The sequence below is a fragment of the Hyla sarda genome, chromosome 6, assembly GCF_029499605.1.
Source record: "Hyla sarda isolate aHylSar1 chromosome 6, aHylSar1.hap1, whole genome shotgun sequence".
NCBI classification, from domain to species: Eukaryota; Metazoa; Chordata; class Amphibia; order Anura; family Hylidae; genus Hyla; species Hyla sarda.
Window position 1 is genome coordinate 74,451,529 of NC_079194.1, and position 21,268 is coordinate 74,472,796.

The 21,268-nt window shown below is 44.5% G+C and overlaps 1 protein-coding gene across 6 annotated transcripts in view; it reads left to right on the forward strand.

Moving 5' to 3' along the window:
• The window catches only part of LOC130275779 (inter-alpha-trypsin inhibitor heavy chain H3-like), a 136,538-nt gene that overhangs the window by 33,585 nt on the left and 81,685 nt on the right, over positions 1-21,268 (forward strand). For 4 of the 6 annotated variants that reach the window (XM_056524168.1, XM_056524170.1, XM_056524169.1 and 1 more), the window contains 7 exons: positions 2,787-2,896; positions 7,052-7,069; positions 8,249-8,415; positions 10,778-10,882; positions 12,869-13,031; positions 14,311-14,421; positions 14,743-14,868. In XM_056524168.1, coding sequence (XP_056380143.1) covers positions 8,414-8,415; positions 10,778-10,882; positions 12,869-13,031; positions 14,311-14,421; positions 14,743-14,868 — 507 coding nt within the window. In that variant the 5' untranslated portion in view covers positions 2,787-2,896; positions 7,052-7,069; positions 8,249-8,413. Of the gene's footprint in view, positions 1-2,786; positions 2,897-7,051; positions 7,070-8,248; positions 8,416-10,777; positions 10,883-12,868; positions 13,032-14,310; positions 14,422-14,742; positions 14,869-21,268 lie in introns of those variants that run through there. The other 2 variants (XM_056524173.1, XM_056524172.1) reach the window with 2 other exon arrangements.

Sequence of the window (21,268 nt, forward strand, 5' to 3'; positions counted from 1 at the left end):
AAACTAGACCCCTCGGGGAATGTAACATGGGATAAAGTGAGCCATTATACCCCACAGGTGTTTCACGACTTTTGCAAATGTAAAAAAAATTTTTTTACCTAAAATGCTTGTTTTCCCAAAAATTTAACATTTTTAAAAAGGGTAATAGCAGAAAATACCCCTAAAAATTTGAAGCCCAATTTCTCCCGATTCAGAAAACACCCCATATGGGGGTGAAAAGTGCTCTGCTGGTGCACTACAGGTCTCGGAAGAGAAGGAGTCACATTTGGCTTTTTGAAAGCAAATTTTGCTCTGGGGGCATGCCGCATTTAGGAAGCCCCTATGGTGCCAGGAAAGCAAAAAAAAAAAACACATGGCATACCATTTTGGAAACTAGACCCCTCGGGGAACGTAACAAGGGGTTAAGTGAACCTTTATACCCCACAGGTGTTTCACGACTTTTGCATATGTAAAAAAAAATTGTTTTTTTTACCTAAAATGCTTGTTTTCCCAAAAATTTTACATTTTTAAAAAGGGTAAAAGCAGAAAATACCCCCCAAAATTTGTAACACAATTTTTCCCGAGTACGGCGATACCCCATATGTGACCCTTAACTGTTGCTTTGAAATAAGACAGGGCTCCAAAGTGAGAGCACCATGCGCATTTGAGGCCTAAATTAGGGACTTGCATAGGGGTGGACATAGGGGAATTCTACGCCAGTGATTCCCAAACAGGGTGCCTCCAGCTGTTGCAAAACTCCAGCATGCCTGGAGAGTCAACGGCTGTCCGACAATACTGGGAGTTGTTGTTTTGCAACAGCTGGAGGCTCCATTTTGGAAACAGTGGCGTACCAGACGCTTTCATTTTTATTGGGGAGGGGAGGGGGGCTGTGTAGGGGTATGTGTATATGTAGTGTTTTTTACTTTTTGTTTTATTTTTTGTTAGTGTAGTGTAGTGTTTTTAGGGTACAGTCGCACGGGCGGGGGTTCACAGTAGTTTCTCGCTGGCAGTTTGAGCTGCGGCAGAAAATTTGCCGCAGCTCAAACTTGCAGCCAGATACTTGCTGTAATCCTCCGCCCATGTGAGTGTACCCTGTACATTCACATTGGGGGGGGAACATCCAGCTGTTGCAAAACTACAACTCCCAGCATGCGCTGACAGACTGTACATGCTGAGAGTTTTAGTTTTGCAACAGCTGTAGGCACACTGGTTATGTATCACTGAGTTTGTGACCTAACTCGGTGTTTCACAACCAGTGTGCCTCCAGCTCTTGCAAAACTACAACTCCCAGCATGTACGGTGCATGGTGTACATTGACTGCTGAGAGTTGGAGTTTGCAACAACTGGAGGCACACCAGTTGTGAAACACTGAGTTAGGTAAAAAAAAAAAACTCTAAGTTTCACAACCAGTGTGCCTTCAGCTGTTGCAAAACTACAACTCTCAGCAGTCACCTACAGCCAACGGGCATGCTGGGAGTTGTAGTTATGCAACCAGCAGATGCACCACTACAACTCCCAGCATGCACTTTAGCTGTTTGTGCAAGCTGGGAGTTGTAGTTATACAACAGCTGAAGGTACACTTTTCCATAGAAAAAATGTGCCTCCAGCTGTTGCAAAACCATAAGTCCCAGCATGCGCATAAGGGAATGCTGGGAGTTGTGGTGGTCTGCCTCCTGCTGTTGCATAACTACAGCTCTCAGCATGCCCTTTTTGCATGCTGGGAGCTGTTGCTAAGCAACAGCAGGAGGCTGTCACTCACCTCCAACGATCCACACCGTGCAGGTCAGTCCCTCGTCGTCGCCGCCGCTGCTCCTGGGGCCCCGATCCCAACATTGACGCCGGGGATCGGGGTCCCCAGCACCCGGGGTGCACGTCCCGCACCCGCTCACGTCCTCCGGAAGAGGGGCGGAGTGGGTTGCTGGAGTGACACCCGCAGCAGGCGCCCTGATTGGTCGGCCGGTAATCTGGCTGTTCTGGCTCTGGCTGACGGCCCCGATCAGCCACAAATTCCGGGTCACCGGGTCACTGGAGACCCGATTGACCCGGAATCGCCGCAGATCGCTGGACTGAATTGTCCAGCGATCTACGGCCATTGCCGACATGGGGGGGGGGGGGGCATAATGACCCCCCTGGGCGATATGCCTGGATGCCTGCTGAACGATTTCAGCAGGCATCCGGATCCGGTCCCCAACCGGCTAGCGGTGGGGACCGGAATTTCCACGGGCGTATGGATACGCCCTCGGTCCTTAAGGACTGGGAATGCAGGGCGTATCCATACGCCCTATGTCCTGAAGAGGTTAAAGTGGTTGCCAAACTTTAAAAAAAAATACTTTTTTGTGTCTCAGTCAAGTGTCAAGGAGGTGGAGTGTGGCTGCCCAAGTGTCACAGCATGGCACACCTCCTCACTTGTCCTCACCTCTTCACTGATGTACAGGACGTACTTGGAGGTAAGGATGAGCCAAGAGGTGTGCCCGGCTGTGGCACTTGAGCAGCTGGCCCTGACTACTTGACACATGGCTGGGAAATAAAAAGTTAAGCAATCACCATTATTTCCAGGAAAGGTAGAGTTTGCTTTTATACCCTAACAGCTATTGAATGGCACCTGCAGCTCTTAGTTGCAAATACAGCTGACAAATTCCTTTAAAAATGTTCTCTCTTTTTTTGTCTTCACTTCACTTTTGTTTGTGTCACATAAAAATATTAAACTATTAAAATTGATATTAAAATATATTACAAAAATGTTGCGCCTTTTAAGTGGTAGACATGTTGCATAAAACAAATGGTACAAACATTTATTTTAATTCCAGGTTGTAATGCAAAAAGAGTATAAAAAGACCAAGATGGGGATGAAAGGGTAAATCATTTTGCAAGACACCATGCTACAGGCCATTGCTGAAAAGGAAAAGTAAGAACTTAGGTAAAAACCAAACTATTTCCAAAGCAAACTGCCCCACAACCATGACAGTCCGTCAGTTCCAGTTCATACACTGATTCTTTAGAAAGTTACATGCAAATATCAGGTTGTTCATGTTGTTCCAAAAACATTCCCAAGCTGTGACCAGAGAGCTGATATTAAAGTAGACGAGGAGCAAACATTTGTATTACACCATAGCCCTATTTTTGTTGTTTTTTTTCATTGCCACTTTTTAAAAGTTTCTTCTTATATCATAGCCTTGTAAGGCTCTGTTTCCACCTGGGATATTTTTTATTTTTTTTTGAAAACTGCTACTGCAGTCTTTGAACCAAAGCCAGAAGGGGATTTAAAAGAAATAAAGGGCAGGGTCACAAATAACGGATCTGCAGCGTAATTTACACTGCCGATCCACCAGTGTCCGGACTTAAAGGGGTATTCCATGAAAACATTTTTTTTTTCATATCAACTCCCTCCAGAAAGTTAAACAGATTTGTAAATTACTTCTATTAAAAAAATCTTAATCCTTCCAGTACTTATCAGCTGCTGAAGTTGAGCTGTTCTTTTCTGTCTGACCACAGTGCTCTCTGCTGACACCTCTGTCTGTCTCGGAACTGTCCAGAGTAGCAGCAAATCCCCATAGCAAACCTTTCCTGCTCTGGACAGTTCCTGAGACAGACAGAGGTGTCAGCAGAGAGCACTGTGATCAGACAGAAAAGAACAACTCAACTTCAGCAGCTGATAAGTCCTGAAGGATTAAGATTTTTTAAATTTACAAATCTGTTTAACTTTCTGGAGCCAGTTGAAATTTTTTTTTCATGGAATACCCCTTTAACCCTTAAGGACTCAGGGTTTTTCCGTTTTTGCACTTTCGTTTTTTCCTCCTTACCTTTTAAAAATCATAACCCTTTCAATTTTCCACCTAAAAATCCTTATAATGGCTTATTTTTTGCGTCGCCAATTCTACTTTGCAGTGACATTAGTCATTCTACCCAAAAATTCACGACGAAATGGAAAAAAAAATCATTGTGTGACAAAATCGAAGAAAAAACGCCATTTTGTAACTTTTGGGGGCTTCTGTTTCTACGCAGTGCATATTTCGGTAAAAATGACACCTTATCATTATTCTGTAGGTCCATACGGTTAAAATGATACCCTACTTATATAGTTTTGATTTTGTCGTACTTCGGGAAAAAATCATAACTACATGCAGGAAAATGTATATGTTTAAAAATTTCCTCTTCTGACCCCTAGAACTTTTTTATTTTTCCACGTACAGAGTGGTATGAGTGCTCATTTTTGCGCCGTGATCTGAAGTTTTTATCGGTACGATTTTTGTTTTGATCGGACTTTTTGATCACTTTTTATTCATTTTTTTAATGGTATAAAAAGTGACCAAAATACGCTTTTTTGGACTTTGGAATTTTTTTGCCGTACGCCATTGACTGTGCGGTTTGATTAACAATATATTTTTATAGTTTGGACATTTACGCACGCGGCGATAACACATATGTTTATTTTAATTTACACTGTTTTATTTTTTTTATGGGAAAAGGGGGGTGATTCAAACTTTTATTAGGGAAGGGGTTAAATGACCTTTATTAACACTTTTTTTTTACTTTTTTTTTGCAGTGTTATAGGTCCCATAGGGACCTATAACACTGCACACACTGATCTCCTATGCTGATCACTGGCGTGCATTAACACGCCTGTGATCAGCGTTATCAGCGCTTGACTGCTCCTGCCTGGATCTCAGGCACGGAGTAGTCATTCGTTGATCGGACACCGAGGAGGCAAGTAAGAGCCCTCCCGGTGTCCTGCAAGCTGTTCGGGACGCCGCAATTTCACCGCGGCGGTCCCGAACAGCCCGACTGACTAGCCGGGATACTTTCGCTTTAGAAGCGGCGGTCAGCTTTGACCGCCGCTTCTAAAGGGTTAATACCGCACATCGCTGCGATCGGCGATGTGTGGTATTAGCCGCGGGTCCCGGCCGTTGATGAGCACCGGGACCGACACAATGTAATGCGGGGTCGCAGCGCGACCCCGCTTCATATCGCGGGAGCCGGCGCAGGACGTAAATATACGTCCTGCGTCGTTAAAGGGTTAAGCTATGTTCACATGATGGAATTTCCGTGCGGAATTCTGCAGAAGAATTTCATACGGACATTCCACTGCAGCAGAGTCCCATTGACTACAATAGGATTTTATTTCATTGTGCACATGGCAGAATTTCCGCGCAGATGTTTCTGCTGCGTAAATCCAAATTTCGCAGTCTGCTTAAAGAATAGACATGTCTGTCAGTGCTCTGCTGTAGATAGAATGTCCGGACGGAAGTTTTCCATACAGACATTCCACCGTGTGAACATAGCCTTATACTTCCTTTTCCTGCTGGATCCACTTCTAGCTCTGGCAGATATCCCAAAACTTCCATGTGGAAACGCAGCCTAATGGCTTTTATTCCAGATTAATGATACTGTTTAGTGCCACTTCTCTTTTTATCTTTTCACAGATAAAAGTTTTTTTTTCTTATGAGTGGGAATTGGCATCTCACAGAGGACATTTCCCTTATTGTTAACTATTTATTCTCCTAAACATGAAAACACCGGTATAGGGCTGAGGGGTTGACAGGATGGTCATAAGCAAAGTTTATCTTGCTGTTACTCATTAATCTGGTTTTTGACATGGGTTCTTATAGTTCTGTGTCTACCAGAAAAAAATCATTAGCAAAATGGGTCGCCTTCTTCTGGGTTTTACTTTGCTCTTTTATGCCTTATCCCCAATAAACAGTGATTTTGTGATTGAAGGAATAAGAAACATACAGGTTTGTATTGTAGAATTTCATGATCACTCTCAAATGCTGTAGATGTATATTTGTATACCACTTGTACCCTGTCCAGCAATATGTATGGTGGCATCACCACTCACTACATTCACTTTGCATCTCCGACACAGACCGACAAGTGTACAACGGTGATGCATCGCAACTTACTACAGTACTGTAAGTCCTGGGAGTCCCTGCTGTAGCATGTAATGTTCCTAGCATAGTGTTATCTTTCCAGTGGCTACATTTGTATTTTAACCTGTCTTGGAGGAAACTCATTCTCCCATTCCCAGAATCTTCTTCCTTTGCAGCATGTCTTATCCTTTTGTAGCTCATTGTCTATATTTTGGCGATGCGCCCTTCTTTGACCTTTAGGACACGATGATTATTTTTATTGCTATTTATCTTTTTTTTTTCCCTTTGATGTTATATTGTTAACTTTTCTGTCTTCTGTTATGAATGGTTAAATGTTACTTTTATCTCTAAACTCTATTCATAGAAATTTGCCTTTCCATTGTGAGAGGTTTCTCTTTACAATGTATTGAACTTTTTATACATAATCCTTACCATATAACTCCTACTATTGATACTAATCTCACTGTACTGTGTTTCTTATATGCATTGTGCCAATCAATCATTTCCTTTTACTTTTTGTAGTGTAGTTTTTTTGTTATAATTGTTATGATTGTCTGCAAACTTTAGCTTGACGCGTTTTGCTGTCTATTGTCTTAACAGAAAAAATAACACTGAATTAAGAGAACTTATACCCAATGCAGCCTTAAAGGGGTACTCTGGGGATGTTTTTAAATCTACTGGGGCCAGAACTTAAAACAGATTTGTAAATTACTTTTATTTAAAAATCCTAATCCTTTCAGTACTTATCAGCTGCTGTATGCTCCAGAGGTAGTTCTTTTCTTTTAAAATGTATTTTCTGTCTGACCACAGTGCTCTCTGCTCACACCTCTGTCTGCCTCAGGAACTGTCCAGAGCAGGAGAAAATCCCCATAGCAAACCTATCCTGCTCTTGACAGTTCCCAAGACAGGCAGAGGTCTTATCCTTCTCTTGACAGTTTCTGAGACAGACAGAGGTGTCAGCAGAGAGCACTGTGGTCAGACAGAAAATAAATTTAAAAAGAAAATAACTTCCTGTGGAGCTTACAGCAGCTGATAAGTACTGGAAAGATTAAAAAATTTTAATAGAAGTAATTTACAAATCTGTTAAACTTTCTGTTTTGTTTTTCACTGGAGTACCTCTTTAATGTAGATAGAAACAAAATAAAACATAAACAGAATAAAAAGTATTTTGCACAGTTTAATTTTTCTTTATTTTTGCTTTACAGAAAAGAAGCATTGGAAAGGTAAGATGTTTTAGACATACGATTGACAATATATAGATACAACTAGATAATTGTCATCAAACTTGTATTACACGATCACGGGTGCTGTCAAGAACAGAACTTCTAGTATCCCTTTTATTCTGGTATGTATCTTCCCCAACATAGTAAATGATCTGAAACCATATTTTCCTGGCTGCATATCTATGAAATGTCACAAAACTTGTAGTTGGTTTTGTTTAAATGGGAACTGTCATGAAATCAAAAAATTGATATGTTCACTGCGGGGCTCGCTCCCGCCTATCAATCAGACAGGCGGGAGCGAGCGCTTTGAATGAAGAGGACGCGCGCAGGCTCCCTGACAGTCCCCGGCAACAGGTAAGATTATCTACGTTGTGTCTGTTACTGAGTGTTTTTGAGGGGGGGCGGGGGGGGGGGTAGTGGGTTGTGCGGCGCAGCGGGGCCGCGGGCTGTGCGGTGGGAGCGGGATGGGATATCACGGTGTGCCTCCAGTTGTTTCCCCACTACAACTCCCAGCATGCCCTGACAGCCAGTAGATATCAGGGCATGCTGGGAGTTGTAGTGGTGAAACAGCTGGAGGCACCCCGTTAGGAGAACTAAGGGCGGAAGTTGGCCCCCAGCAGCCATCAGTGACGTGGTGCCTGCTGGGGAGGTCTGCCTGGTAGTGAGCACACTACCAGGCAGACTAAATGCCATTTTTAAAATAGTAAAAAAAATAATAAAGGCAGGGAGGGTGTTAGGGATAGAAGAGCAATAGGCAGGGACAGAAAAAAAAACATGATGGTGGGAGCTACACTTTAAGGCATTTTGTAGCTGTATGTTAGATGTTCTGATATAATGTTAGAAGTTGCTTCTCCAAGCAATGCTATTTCCTAAATAGGTATAAAAGGAAATACCTGCAAAGTCATCCTATATGTTTAACAGAAGCATCTAATGCAGTGTTTTCCAAACAGTGTGTCTCCTGGTGTTGCAAAACTACAACTCCCAGCATGCCCGAACAACCAAAGGCTGTGCAGACATGCTGGGTATTGTAGTCTTGCAACAGCTGGAGACACACTCTTTGGAAAACACTGATCTAATGTATCTTATTACAGTAACATATAAAATAATAGTCAAAGCTCTTTATATGAATATCTAGAAAATTAACACCTTTTTTGCATTCGTCTATTTTGTGCCCTGCAGCCGGTCGCTGATATAGAAGTCTACAGTATAATTATCAGCAGTCAGGTGACGTCCCGCTTTGCCCATAATGTCATTACAAGTAGAGCTGTTAATAAAGCCAATATCTCTAAAGAAGCCTTTTTTGATGTGGATCTGCCAAAGACTGCTTTTATTACAAATTTCAGCATGTAAGTCCAGTAATTATTTATTTTATTTAGGCCTTTTTCTTTTTCTGTATTTCTTTTTTTTATTGTTAAATTCGCTACAGGGTAAATAAGTGTCAGTATTTCGGTGTCAAGCAAATTTTACCTGCCTAAGAAATTATGATTGCCAGGCTACATCAGGTTGACACTGGATAAAGTTACCATAAATGATCCTATAGTTAAAGAGTACCTGTTATGATCTTGTTAATGTGTAGCTCCCACCAAGTACTATATAATCTAATATGTCCCTACCTAGTAGTAATCTGGCCCTAACCCCCTACCTGGCTTCAACATTTTTTTTAAATCGCTTTAATAGAGCAGATTTAGTGCTTCTAAATCTACTCTATAATGCAGGGCAGGAAGCAGCGCTTCCCAACAGGCGCGACGTCAGGGACGCCTTGCTGGGCGCTTGCTTCCGCCCTCACATCGTCTATGCATGAGTGTTCTTTTTCTAATAGGGTGCCTCCAGCTGTTTCCCAACTACAACTCCCAGCATGCCATGATTGCTATTAGCTGTCAGGCCATGCTGAGAATTGTAGTTGTGAAACAGCTGGAGGCGCCCTATTAGATAAATAACACTCATGCCAGATGTATATAACATATATATTTATCAGACTTACCCATCCGGATGATCAGCGCAGCAATGAGTGCGCGCGCTGCCTCCGGACAGGGTAACGGGGGCGTGCGGGACTGTGCGAGGCCAGTGGAGCTGGCCAATGCGCGCAGCCTCAGCTATCAGCGTGCTCGCTCTCGCCTGTTTGATTGACAGGCGGGACCGAGCACCGCAGTGACTGAATTTCGACTCATTGCCAGGGCGACCCCTAGTGGCCGAATTTAAAAGTGATTTTAAACTGGTTTAAAATCACTTTTTTAAATTAAAGTATATCAGAGATATGTTGTAGTACTTAAGTACTACAACATATCAATTTTTTGATATCATGACAGTGCCCATTTAAATTTTATAATCCTCACAGTTCACTGCCCTTATCGTGATAAACCACCCCCTGCTTTTATTTTTATTATTTTTTAGTTTTCTACCTTGATATTATACCTTGATAAGCCATACAGGGGAGAACTTCCTCCCTCACTCTGCTACACACAGCATTTCAGTGTGTAAGATGAGCTATGATTGGCTAAGTCTGCATGCACACCCCTTAGTATGCCAGACTGCATTTCCTTTTTTAAGGACAGCTTTTTTAAACACAAATAAAACATAAAAAACTTCATTTTTTATACAAAGTACATTAGAAAGATGTTTTATTTACCATAAGGAGTGCAATAGCAAAAATTAGTTTTAATGAGAGTGCCCATTTAAGGATTAGAAAACAGAGCTAATTTCTTTTAAAAACCTGTTGTCAGGTTGTGTGTGTGGTATTAAAACTTGGTTTCATTTACTTTAATAGAACTGAGCTGCCATACCACACGCAACCTGAGGACAAGAGTGACGCTGTATCTGGAAAAAATCTCATTTTTTTTCTATTTCTCAGTAATCTCTTTAAGCGATGTTTTGGATGATTCCTTCTTTTGATATATCAGAAATGTCATTGGTGTTTCATACCATCTGATGGATCCTCCCTTGTTTTTATTACAAAATGTTTGTCGTTTTGTAAGAATGGGGAATGGAAAGCTGCTTGTTTGTGCTTGACAGTAATAGGTGAGATACCGTATATACTCGAGTATAAGCCGAGTTTTTCAGCACGATTTTTCATGCTGAAAATGCCCCCCTCGGCTTATACTCGAGTGAACTCTCCGCCTGTCAATCCCTTCTCAGTGATCTTCAACCAGCGGACCTCCAGATGTTGCAAAACTGCAACTCCCAGCATGCCTGGACAGCCATCGGCTGTCCGGGCATGCTGGGAGTTGTAGTTTTGAAACATCTGGAGGTCTGCAGGTTGCAGGCCACTGATGAAGGAATTGACAGGCGGTGATGATGAATGGGGGGGATGATGAAGGGGGTCTGGATGATGACAGGGGGATAATGACGGGGGTGAAAATGACCGGGTGATGATGACAGGGTGATGATGACAGGGTGATGATGACGGGGGTGATGATGACAGGGTGATGATGATGGTGGTGTTAATGACGGGGGTCTGGATGATGACAGGGGGGATGATGTATTTCCCACCTTTAGGCTTATAGTCGAGTCAATAACTTTTCCTGGGTTTTTGGGGTGAAATTAGGTGCCTCGGCTTATATTCGGGTCGGCTTATACTCGAGTTTATACGGTAGCTATGAAGTCCCGCTGATCTGACATATCAATCTCATGAGGCCCTGTAAAAGAAGGCATTGTTAGGAATATTTTGTCGTTGTTTTTGTTTTTATAGCCAATTGTAATTGGATGTTACAGGATAATAGATGGAGTAACGTATCCAGGAGTCATCAAAGAAAAGGAAGCTGCTAAAAAACAGTATGAAAAAGCCGTATCAAGGGGCCAAACAGCCGGACTTGTCAGGTAAATGTTTTTTCTTTTCATGTTCAGTCATAGATGAAAAGGGAGAATTTTAAAGAATGATAACTTGTAACATGCGTCAGATGTCACATGATTTGGAAACATGTAAAATACTATAATTGACACTTAAAGGGGTACTCCGGTGGAAAAAAAATTTTTTTTTCAATCAACTGGTGAAAAAAAGTTAAACAGATTAGTAAATTACTTTTATTTAAAAATCTTTACTTATCAGCTGCTGTATACTACATAGGAATTTCTTTTCTTTTTGAATTCATTTTTTGTCTGACCCCACTTCTCTCTGCTGACACCTCTGTCCATGTCCAATCTAGACAGTTCCTGACATGGACAGAGGTGTCAGCATAGAGCATTGTGCTCAGACAGAAAATAAATTAAAAAAGAACTTCCTCTATAGTATACAACAACTGATAAGTACCGGAAGGATTAAGATTTTTAAATAGAAGTCATAAATCTGTTCAACTTTTTGGCACCTGTTGAAAAAAAAAAAAAAAGATTTCCACCAGAGTACCCCTTTAAATAAGCTTTCTCATGTTCCTTTAATTTCAGATCACAAAAAAATGTATCTATAGTAAACAACAATTCCACTCCTTGTTTTCGACTCGTTCATGCAGAAACCCTCCCCAGCTACATATGTGGACTATTTAAAATCTGACTAACGCAATACCCATAAATAAATACCTACAAAGACTAACTGGAGCACAGAGGGTATATATTGAAAAGTATAATCTTTATTAAAATACATTAAAAAAATAGAACAAAAATACATACACAAGACAGTGGAAGAAGGAAGTGATCCGAAACAGTCGTAAGGGTGGCCGTCCTGAAAGCTGTATAGACTGCCTGTATCATATGGGTTTTTGCTGCTGTTTATCTGTATGCCCAGCCACTTAATCTTGCATTTACACTTTGTTTATAGAGCTTGTATATGGGGTGTATACCCTGATGTCTCATTTCATGTATGGGGGGGGGGGGGGGGGGGGACAAGCTTCTTGTGTTATCCAGCAAAACCCCTAATCTACAACACACAGAGCTGCCCTGTGTTTTTCAGTTGACACTGTCTTGTGTATTTTTGTTATTTGTTTTTTTATGTGTTCCAGTTTTCCAATAATACATTATCTCTGCTGCAATTAGTCTTTGTAGATATTTAGGAAAAGGAGAAAGTAGGCAGTGTAGATGTATGTGGAGTATCAGTACTGGACAGGAATCAACATTAGTAAAGTGCTACTAAGGGTACGTTCACACGAGTGGATTTTCGCAGCGTATTTAGTTGTGGATCCGCTGATGAAGGCCCCGCTCTATGCTTTCTTTACATGTGCCTGCTGGTAGCGGCAATACACTACGAGCAGACACTGTGCAGCGATGTGCGCGGCTTACTCACACATCGTGGCCGCTCTCCCTCCTCTGAGCTAGGCAGAAAGCTCCCGCGATGTGCGAGTATACTGTGACTTGCACATCGCAGTGTGTCTGCTGGTAGCGGTGTATTGCCACTACGAGCAGGCACTGTAAAGCCAGCATAGAGCGGGCCTTCACCAGTGGATCTGCAGCGCAAAATACACTGAAAATCCGCGCGTGTGAACGTACCCTTACAGTGTAAGGACCCTTTCACACTGCCGTTGTGCCCCATCGGCAATTGCCGTCAGGCACTTTTTTAATGGACACAATGGTAAACAATGGGTCCCGACAGATCCCGTTTACTATTAAGGGGTCCGTCGGGTGCCGTTGTTTTCTGACAGGAGTAGCGGGAGGAAAAACATTGAATGATGTATTTTTCCTCCCGCTATTCACAGGTACAGCAGTATATGTTTCTTGTGGAATGTGGCACAGTTACATAGATGTTTGGCTTATTTTTTGTACAAAAATCATAATATATCATGACTACGAATTGTATTTATAGGCATAATAAATACTTCAGGTATTGTTCCCCACATATTATATACTAATATAAAGTCATTTTTATTACCGTCTACATAGGGCCTCTGGCAGGAAGACCGAGAAATTCACTGTATCGGTTAATGTGGCTTCAGAAAGTAAAGTAACGTTTGAGTTGGTCTATGAAGAAATGCTGAAACGTCACCTTGGAAAATATGAGATGTTCATTAAAGTTCAGCCAAAAACTCTTGTTAGAAAATATGAGGTATAGTGCCTTTATTTCTGTTGTTTTACACCATACTCGTTACATCATATACATAGTGGACCCAATGATTATGTGATTCTATAAGGTTAACAGTATATATTCTAACAGTATATTTTTCTAAATACAGTAATACTTTATGCACTTCCACTGATTTTCAATATTGCAGGTGTACACACAGGTGCACAGTAAAAGAGAGTGGCACACGTTTCATTCAGCTATTGCTATGCTTCCTCAGGAAACGTGTGTAAAACGTGCGTCGCTCTTTTTTACTATGCACCCGTGTGTGCACCTGCAATATTGAAAATAAAGCCTGGAAGCATTAATGGTGGGTGCTATTGTCTTTAAAGGACATCTGCAGCAAAAGGCAACTTATCCCCTATCCACAGGATAAGGGATAACTGTCTGACCTCAGGGGGTCCGACCGCTGAGACCCCCTGGGATCTCACAAACAGGCCCCCGCATTGCTGCTCTATGTGAGCGGCTGATGCGCTTAGCGTCGACTTCTCTGAGGTCGATGGCACCCCCCCTCCATGCTCCCTCCACATACAGTTCTATGGGAGAGGCGGGGAGGCACGAACGCTGCCTCACCGCCTCTCCCATAGAGATACATGGAGCAGGCATGTCGGCAGTGATATCACACTGCGGCCGGCACGCCTCTTGCAAGGGAGAGCCGTGGAAGAACCGTGGCCCAGTGCAGGAGATCGTGGGGGGTCCCATCAATTGGACCCCCCACGATCAGACACTTATCCCCTATCCTCTGGATAGGGGATAAGTTGTCTTTTGTTGCAGATGTCCTTTAGTCATATAATAGTCATATAATACAAAATTTTCCCTTCTGCATGTCCAATGGCAACCTTCCTCAACAAAATCAGCAATCTTATTTCAATGTAAGAGTTTATCAGGAAATGTCATTTCAAGAACAAATTACTTTAAAGGGGTACTTCACTGCCCCAGTGTTTGGAACATTTGGTTCTGAACGCTGGGTGCGGGCTGCAGGAGTTGTGACGCCACAGCCACCTCCCTCGGAACGTCACGCCATGCCCCCTCAATGCAAGTCTATGGGAGGGGGCGTGGTAGCTGCCACGCCCCCTCCCATAGACTTGCATTGAGGGGGCATGGCATCAGGAGGGCATGGCCATGACATCAAGACCCCCGCAGCCCGCACCCAGCATTCAGAACAAAATGTTCCAAACACTGGGGCAGTGGAGTATCCCTTTAAGACATATTTTGCCAAATTATTGTTTTCTTTAAATGTGACATTTTATTTTTTGTATTTTAGATTGAAGTAGACATACATGAACCTCAAGGTATCAGCTTTTTAGATGCTCAGGCATCTTTTCTAACAAATGACCTGCTACCGGCTGTAGAAAAATCTTTCTCTGGAGAAAAGGTAACATCGTATGTGTAATAGGAAAAGTTGTAAAATCCCTTATCTCGCAACCACCAGTTAAGAGGCTATTTATATAATACACTGTATACATGTGGTCTTAGTTTTCTATTTAACTAAGCTTAGTTTTGCTAGAAGCTTGGAAAACACATGTCCCGTAGATTCTGTAAATGTTGAGTTTGCCAATCAGATACAGGCATAAAAGCTGTAGATTGCCTACCATTTATACCAGTTATAAATATGTAAAAGAACTGCTCATGTGTGTTGGTATAAAGTCACATTTAGGCCCAAATAACTTTGGTTTCCTGTCTTTGTTGTCCTCAGGGCCATGTCTCTTTTAAACCCACCATAGATCAACAGCGTTCTTGTGCCAGTTGTGAAACTACTTTACTGAATGGAGATTTTACTGTGACCTACGATGTTAACAGAGAATCCCCTGGAAATATACAGGTGAGAAGTATTGATCAGACCTTGGCCGGAGCAAATGTAACATTTTTAAAGGGTAGTTTCTTAGTTAATTGATGCCCATGGTGTTGATGGAAAGCCACCCTCTACAATATTTAGGCTATCCATGAATTTCTCGTTGAATTTTTAGCTCTGAATGTCTGATATTCCTGCTGGGTGCACATGGATGTGGTTAAGAGACGGAATATGTACAATTTCTATTAAAGAAGTTAATAGGATTAAAGAAGATTTAATCCTATTAGCTAACAATAGGATAGGTAATAACTGATAAGTATCTGATGGGTGTCTGACTGTTGGGACATAAGACCTCCTTTCATGTGATCTGTGTGGATCCCAGTAGTTGGCCCCCCAACTATTTTCTAATTATCCTCTTTCTTATCTTGATTATTAATAAGTGTGAATATTTAAATAACTGATGGGTAGGAGTGGGGAGGGGGTGGCGTTTTTTTCCCATTGTGTCCATGATAAAAACGGATAAATAAATTACTTGATCTTGAGATAACCCTAAGCCAACAAGGCCTAGGCAAGGGGAAAGCAGAGTAGGCATCTGCCTAGTGTTACGCCTAGCGCTCCGGGTCCCCGCTCCTCCCCGGAGCGCTTACGGCGTCTCTCTCTCCGCAGCGCCCCGGTCGGTCCCGCTGACCGGGAGCGCTGCACTGTCATGGCCGTCGGGGATGCGATTCGCACAGCGGGACGCGCCCGCTCGCGAATCGCATCCCAGGTCACTTACCCGTCCCGGTCCCCTGCTGTCATGTGCTGGCGCGCGCGGCTCCGCTCTCTAGGGCGCGCGCGCGCCAGCTCCCTGAGACTTAAAGGGCCAGTGCACCAATGATTGGTGCCTGGCCCAATTAGCTTAATTGGCTTCCACCTGCTCCCAGACTATATCTGATCACTGCCCCTGCACTCCCCGGCCGGATCTTGTTGCCTTAGAGCCTAGTGAAAGCGTTACTGTGTTTGTCCATACTGTGTACTTGACCTCCTGCTATTGCCTTATTGACTACGATTCTTGCTGCCTGCCCCGACCTTCTGCTACGTCCGACCTTGCTTTTGTCTACTCCCTTGTACCGCGCCTATCTTCAGCAGTCAGAGAGGTTGAGCCGTTGCTAGTGGATACGACCTGGTCACTACCGCCGCAGCAAGACCATCCCGCTTTGCGGCGGGCTCTGGTGAACACCAGTAGTGACTTAGAACCGGTCCACTAGCACGGTCCACGCCAATCCCTCTCTGGCACAGAGGATCCACCTCCTGCCAGCCGGCATCGTGACAGTAAAAAGACTTAGATCTCTGAGCACCTCTCCCACAGTCTCCGTTGCAATCTACGCCTAGGCCTCCCGCCGAGGAGGCCATGCAAGTGGATCGGTCTCGCCTGACCCAGGAGGAGAGGAATCGCCGTAGGGAAGAAAATCTTTGTCTGTACTGTGCCAGTACCGAACATTTCTTGGTGGATTGCCCTATCCGTCCTCCACGTCTGGGAAACGCACGCTCGCACCCAGCTCTCGTGGGTGTGGCGTCTCTTGATTCAAAGTCGGCTTCTCCACGTCTCACGGTGCCCGTGCGGATTTCTCCTTCAGCCAACTCCTCCCTCTCAGCCGTGGCCTGCCTGGACTCTGGTGCCTCTGGGAATTTTATTCGGGATTCCTTGGTGAATAAATTCCGCATCCCGGTGACCCGTCTCGTCAAGCCACTCTACATTTCCGCGGTCAACGGAGTCAGGTTGGATTGCACCGTGCGTTACCGCACGGAGCCCCTCCTAATGTGCATCGGACCTCATCACGAAAAAATTGAGTTTTTGGTCCTCTCCAATTGCACTTCCGAAATTCTCCTTGGACTACCCTGGCTTCAACACCATTCCCCAACCCTGGATTGGTCCACAGGGGAGATCAAGAGCTGGGGTACCTCTTGTTTCAAGGACTGCCTTAAACCGGTTCCCAGTACTCCCTGCCGTGACCCTGTGGTTCCCCCTGTATCCAGTCTCCCTAAGGTCTTTATGGACTCTGCCTGCCGTAAGAAGTGCCTCTCCCCCCCTCCCAGTCCAGTCAGGCAAGCCTCGGTGCCTCCTCATGGCCCCCGTCCTGGTGTCACACTGCCCCGTGCCAGGCCTCGCCCTCTGCCCTCCCTCCCCATTCCCACTCCTGCTGTACTGCCTGCCGTTGAGGAAACCCTCCATTCTTTCCCGGTGTCCTCATCCCAGGGGAGGCAGTTACCGGACAAAGAGAAGGGGAGACCTAAGGGGGGGGTACTGTTACGCCTAGCGCTCCGGGTCCCCGCTCCTCCCCGGAGCGCTTACGGCGTCTCTCTCTCCGCAGCGCCCCTGTCGGTCCCGCTGACCGGGAGCGCTGCACTGTCATGGCCGTCGGGGATGCGATTCGCACAGCGGGACGCGCCCGCTCGCGAATCGCATCCCAGGTCACTTACCCGTCCCGGTCCCCTGCTGTCATGTGCTGGCGCGCGCGGCTCCGCTCTCTAGGGCGCGCGCGCGCCAGCTCCCTGAGACTTAAAGGGCCAGTGCACCAATGATTGGTGCCTGGCCCAATTAGCTTAATTGGCTTCCACCTGCTCCCAGACTATATCTGATCACTGCCCCTGCACTCCCCGGCCGGATCTTGTTGCCTTAGAGCCTAGTGAAAGCGTTACTGTGTTTGTCCATACTGTGTACTTGACCTCCTGCTATTGCCTTATTGACTACGATTCTTGCTGCCTGCCCCGACCTTCTGCTACGTCCGACCTTGCTTTTGTCTACTCCCTTGTACCGCGCCTATCTTCAGCAGTCAGAGAGGTTGAGCCGTTGCTAGTGGATACGACCTGGTCACTACCGCCGCAGCAAGACCATCCCGCTTTGCGGCGGGCTCTGGTGAACACCAGTAGTGACTTAGAACCGGTCCACTAGCACGGTCCACGCCAATCCCTCTCTGGCACAGAGGATCCACCTCCTGCCAGCCGGCATCGTGACACCTAGGGTGCAACTGCCTACCCCACCTGGTTGACTGTTACTAGCACCAGCAATCCAGGGCATTGCCTGGGAAAGCAAGTGTTGCTTTCTTGCCATGGATGTGTTGCTATAACACTGACGGAAATAGCCCTTAAAGGGGTACTCCGGTGGAAAACTATTTTTTTTTTCATATCAACTGGCTCCAGAAAGTTAAACAGATTTGTAACTTAGGGAACCAAAAACACAAAATATTTTGCCCGGACTTCTAGGTGAGTATAAATAGACTGTATATATAAATTTAGAGATATAAAATAAGTGAATATAAACTATATAAAAATAAATGAATATAGAAAATAAATAGCTAGATCGTGCTTCAATAATAATGCAATTAATTTATTAAAATGACACAATGTAAAAGGTTACTCCTCACAGGGCCCGTGTGTGGAGGACACATAAAATGCAGGCAATTAAATAATACTAGGTATACATAGAATAATAAACATAGAATTGCACCACTGGCATAAATGTATGGCTTATCATGTACAACGAGCGAATGCCTATTTATAAAACAAGCAGATACTTGTTGCACAGTAAGAAGAGCCTATTTGGCTAATTCCCACATTGGAATGTTCAATGGTATAGATGTGTCCTTTTTGTATTACTAGGCAGTTTGTAGCAATTTTGAAAATGATATTTCCGGTCCTTTTTGTAACAACTTGGGCAGTTCACACTGGAAACAGGAATGTTGTAACAGTGCCTGGATGGTTTAATGCACCGAGTCCTCTGTGCGGCGGTCCCAGATGGTATTGGAGAAAATAGCCAAGCAGAGTCCTATTAAAAAGCGGTGATGGTCACCACGGACTGATGGCGCTGGCAGGCGCTGATGTACACAAGATGCCGGGAGACGGTTGGCACTGGCAGGCGCTGGAGATGAAAGAATCCTCACCGCTGGGTTCAATGCTGGCTGGATGGAACCGGAGACCGCACGCTGGATACGAGGAGCTCACCTCGTGTTACCGGCGTGTGACGTCAGCAGATGTTAAAGCTGGAAACTCTGCACCAGAGTTGGACTTGTAATAGCTGGACCAGACAAATGCTGGACTGGGTAACTGTAGTTTAACAGTTCACAGAAGGTAACTGGCCGTCAATAGTGGACACAGTTCATAAATAGCGTTTGTGCCAGTGGCTATGTATACAGGACTAGACGCGTTTCAGGGTTATGTAGTGTAACCCTTTCCTCAGTAGTCATAATGGTTGCCATGAACGATTGCCTTTTTTATAAGAGCACGAATCTCACAAATTAACAAATTACATTGAGTGGAATTAGCGGATCGGTTTCCTAGAGAGCAATGATTATATGAAAAGGAGTAGGTATATAAAATAATGTGTGAATACTGTTCAGAAGTGTAAAGAGATGATTTTACAAAAAATTATTATATGAATAATATTAAAGAAATTTAAAATATCAAATTCTTTAATATTATTCACATACCGTATTTTTTGACGTATAAGACGCACTTTTTCTTCCCCAAAACTAGGGGGAAAAAGTTAGTGCGTCTTATACGGCGAATACACCCCTATCGCGGCGGTCCCTGCGGCCATCAACGGCCGGGACCCGCGGCTAATACAGGACATCACCGATCGCGGTGATGCCCTGTATTAACCCTTCAGACGAGGCGATCAAAGCTGACCACCGCGTCTGAAGGGAAAGTGACACTAACCCGGCTGTTCAGTCTGGCTGTTCGGGACTGCCGCGGCGGTCCCGAACAGCCCGACTGAATAGCCGGGTTAGTGCTTACAGGACACCGGGAGGGACCTTACCTGCCTCCTCGGTGTCTTCTCCGTTCAGGGATCCCCTGTATGGCCGGCGCTCTCCTTCCTCGTCATCACGTCGTCGCGTACGTGCGTCGGCGTGCGTAACGACGTGATGACGGCGACGGAGAGCGAGGATACCCGGCCGGCAGCAGAGACGTTCAGCAGCAGAGCAACGGGGACACGGCGACAGCGATGGATCGACATCCAGGGCAGCGGTGACGGGTCCGGAGCGGCGGGGACACGTGAGTATTACCTCCTATGCAGTGGTCTTCAATCTGCGGACCTCCAGATGTTGCAAAACTACAACTCCAGCATGCCCGGACAGCCAACGGCTGTCCGGGCATGCTGGGAGTTGTAGTTTTGCAACATCTGGAGGTCCGCAGGTTGAAGACCACTATTGGGTTCAAAATCTTAAATTTTTTAGATTTTGCACCTAAAAATAAGGTGGGTGTTATACGCCGGTGCGTCCTATAGGGCGAAAAATACGGTAATTATTTTTTGTAAAAACGTCTCTTTACACTTCTGAACAGTATTCACACATTATTTTATATACCTACTCCTTTTCATATAATCATTGCTCTCTAGGAAACCGATCCGCTAATTCCACTCGATGTTTTTATTATCACTTTGTAATTTGTGAATTTGTGAGATTCGTGCTCTTATAAAAAAGGCAATCGTTCATGGCAACCATTATGACTACTGAGGAAAGGGTTACACTACATAACCCTGAAACGCGTCTAGTCCTGTATACATAGCCACTGGCACAAACGCTATTTATGAACTGTGTCCACTATTGACGGCCAGTTACCTTCTGTGAACTGTTAAACTACAGTTACCCAGTCCAGCATTTGTCCGGTCCAGCTATTACAAGTCCAACTCTGGTGCAGAGTTTCCAGCTTTAACATCTGCTGACGTCACACGCCGGTAACACGAGGTGAGCTCCTCGTATCCAGCGTGCGGTCTCCGGTTCCATCCAGCCAACATTGAACCCAGCGGTGAGGATTCTTTCATCTCCAGCGCCTTCCAGCGCCAATGGTCTCCCGGCATCTTGTGTACATCAGCGCCTGCCAGCGCCATCAGTCCGAGGTGACCACCACCGCTTTTTAATAGGACTCTGCTTGGCTATTTTCTCCAATACCATCTGGGACCGCCGCACAGAGGACTCGGTGCGTTAACCATCCAGGCACTGTTACAACATACCTGTTTCCAGTGTGAACTGCCCGAGTTGTTACAAAAAGCACCGGTAATATCATTTTCAAAATTGCTACAAACTGTCTAGTAATACAAAAAGGACACATCTATACCATTGAACATTCCAATGTGGGAATTAGCCAAATAGGCTCTTCTTACTGTGCAACAAGTAGCTGCTTGTTTTATAAATAGGCATTCGCTCGTTGTACATAATAAGCCATACATTTATGCCAGTGGTACAATTCTATGTTTATTATTCTATGTATACCTAGTATTATTTAATTGCCTGCATTTTATGTGTTCTCCACACATGGGCCCTGTGAGGAGTAACCTTTTACATTGTGTCATACGGGTAAAGAAAAAACGTAGTGACACTCACCAAGTTCGTTGCTTAATCGATTACTTTTTATTTCATTAGAAAGTGCAGTGACATGGGCGGCATCAGATCCG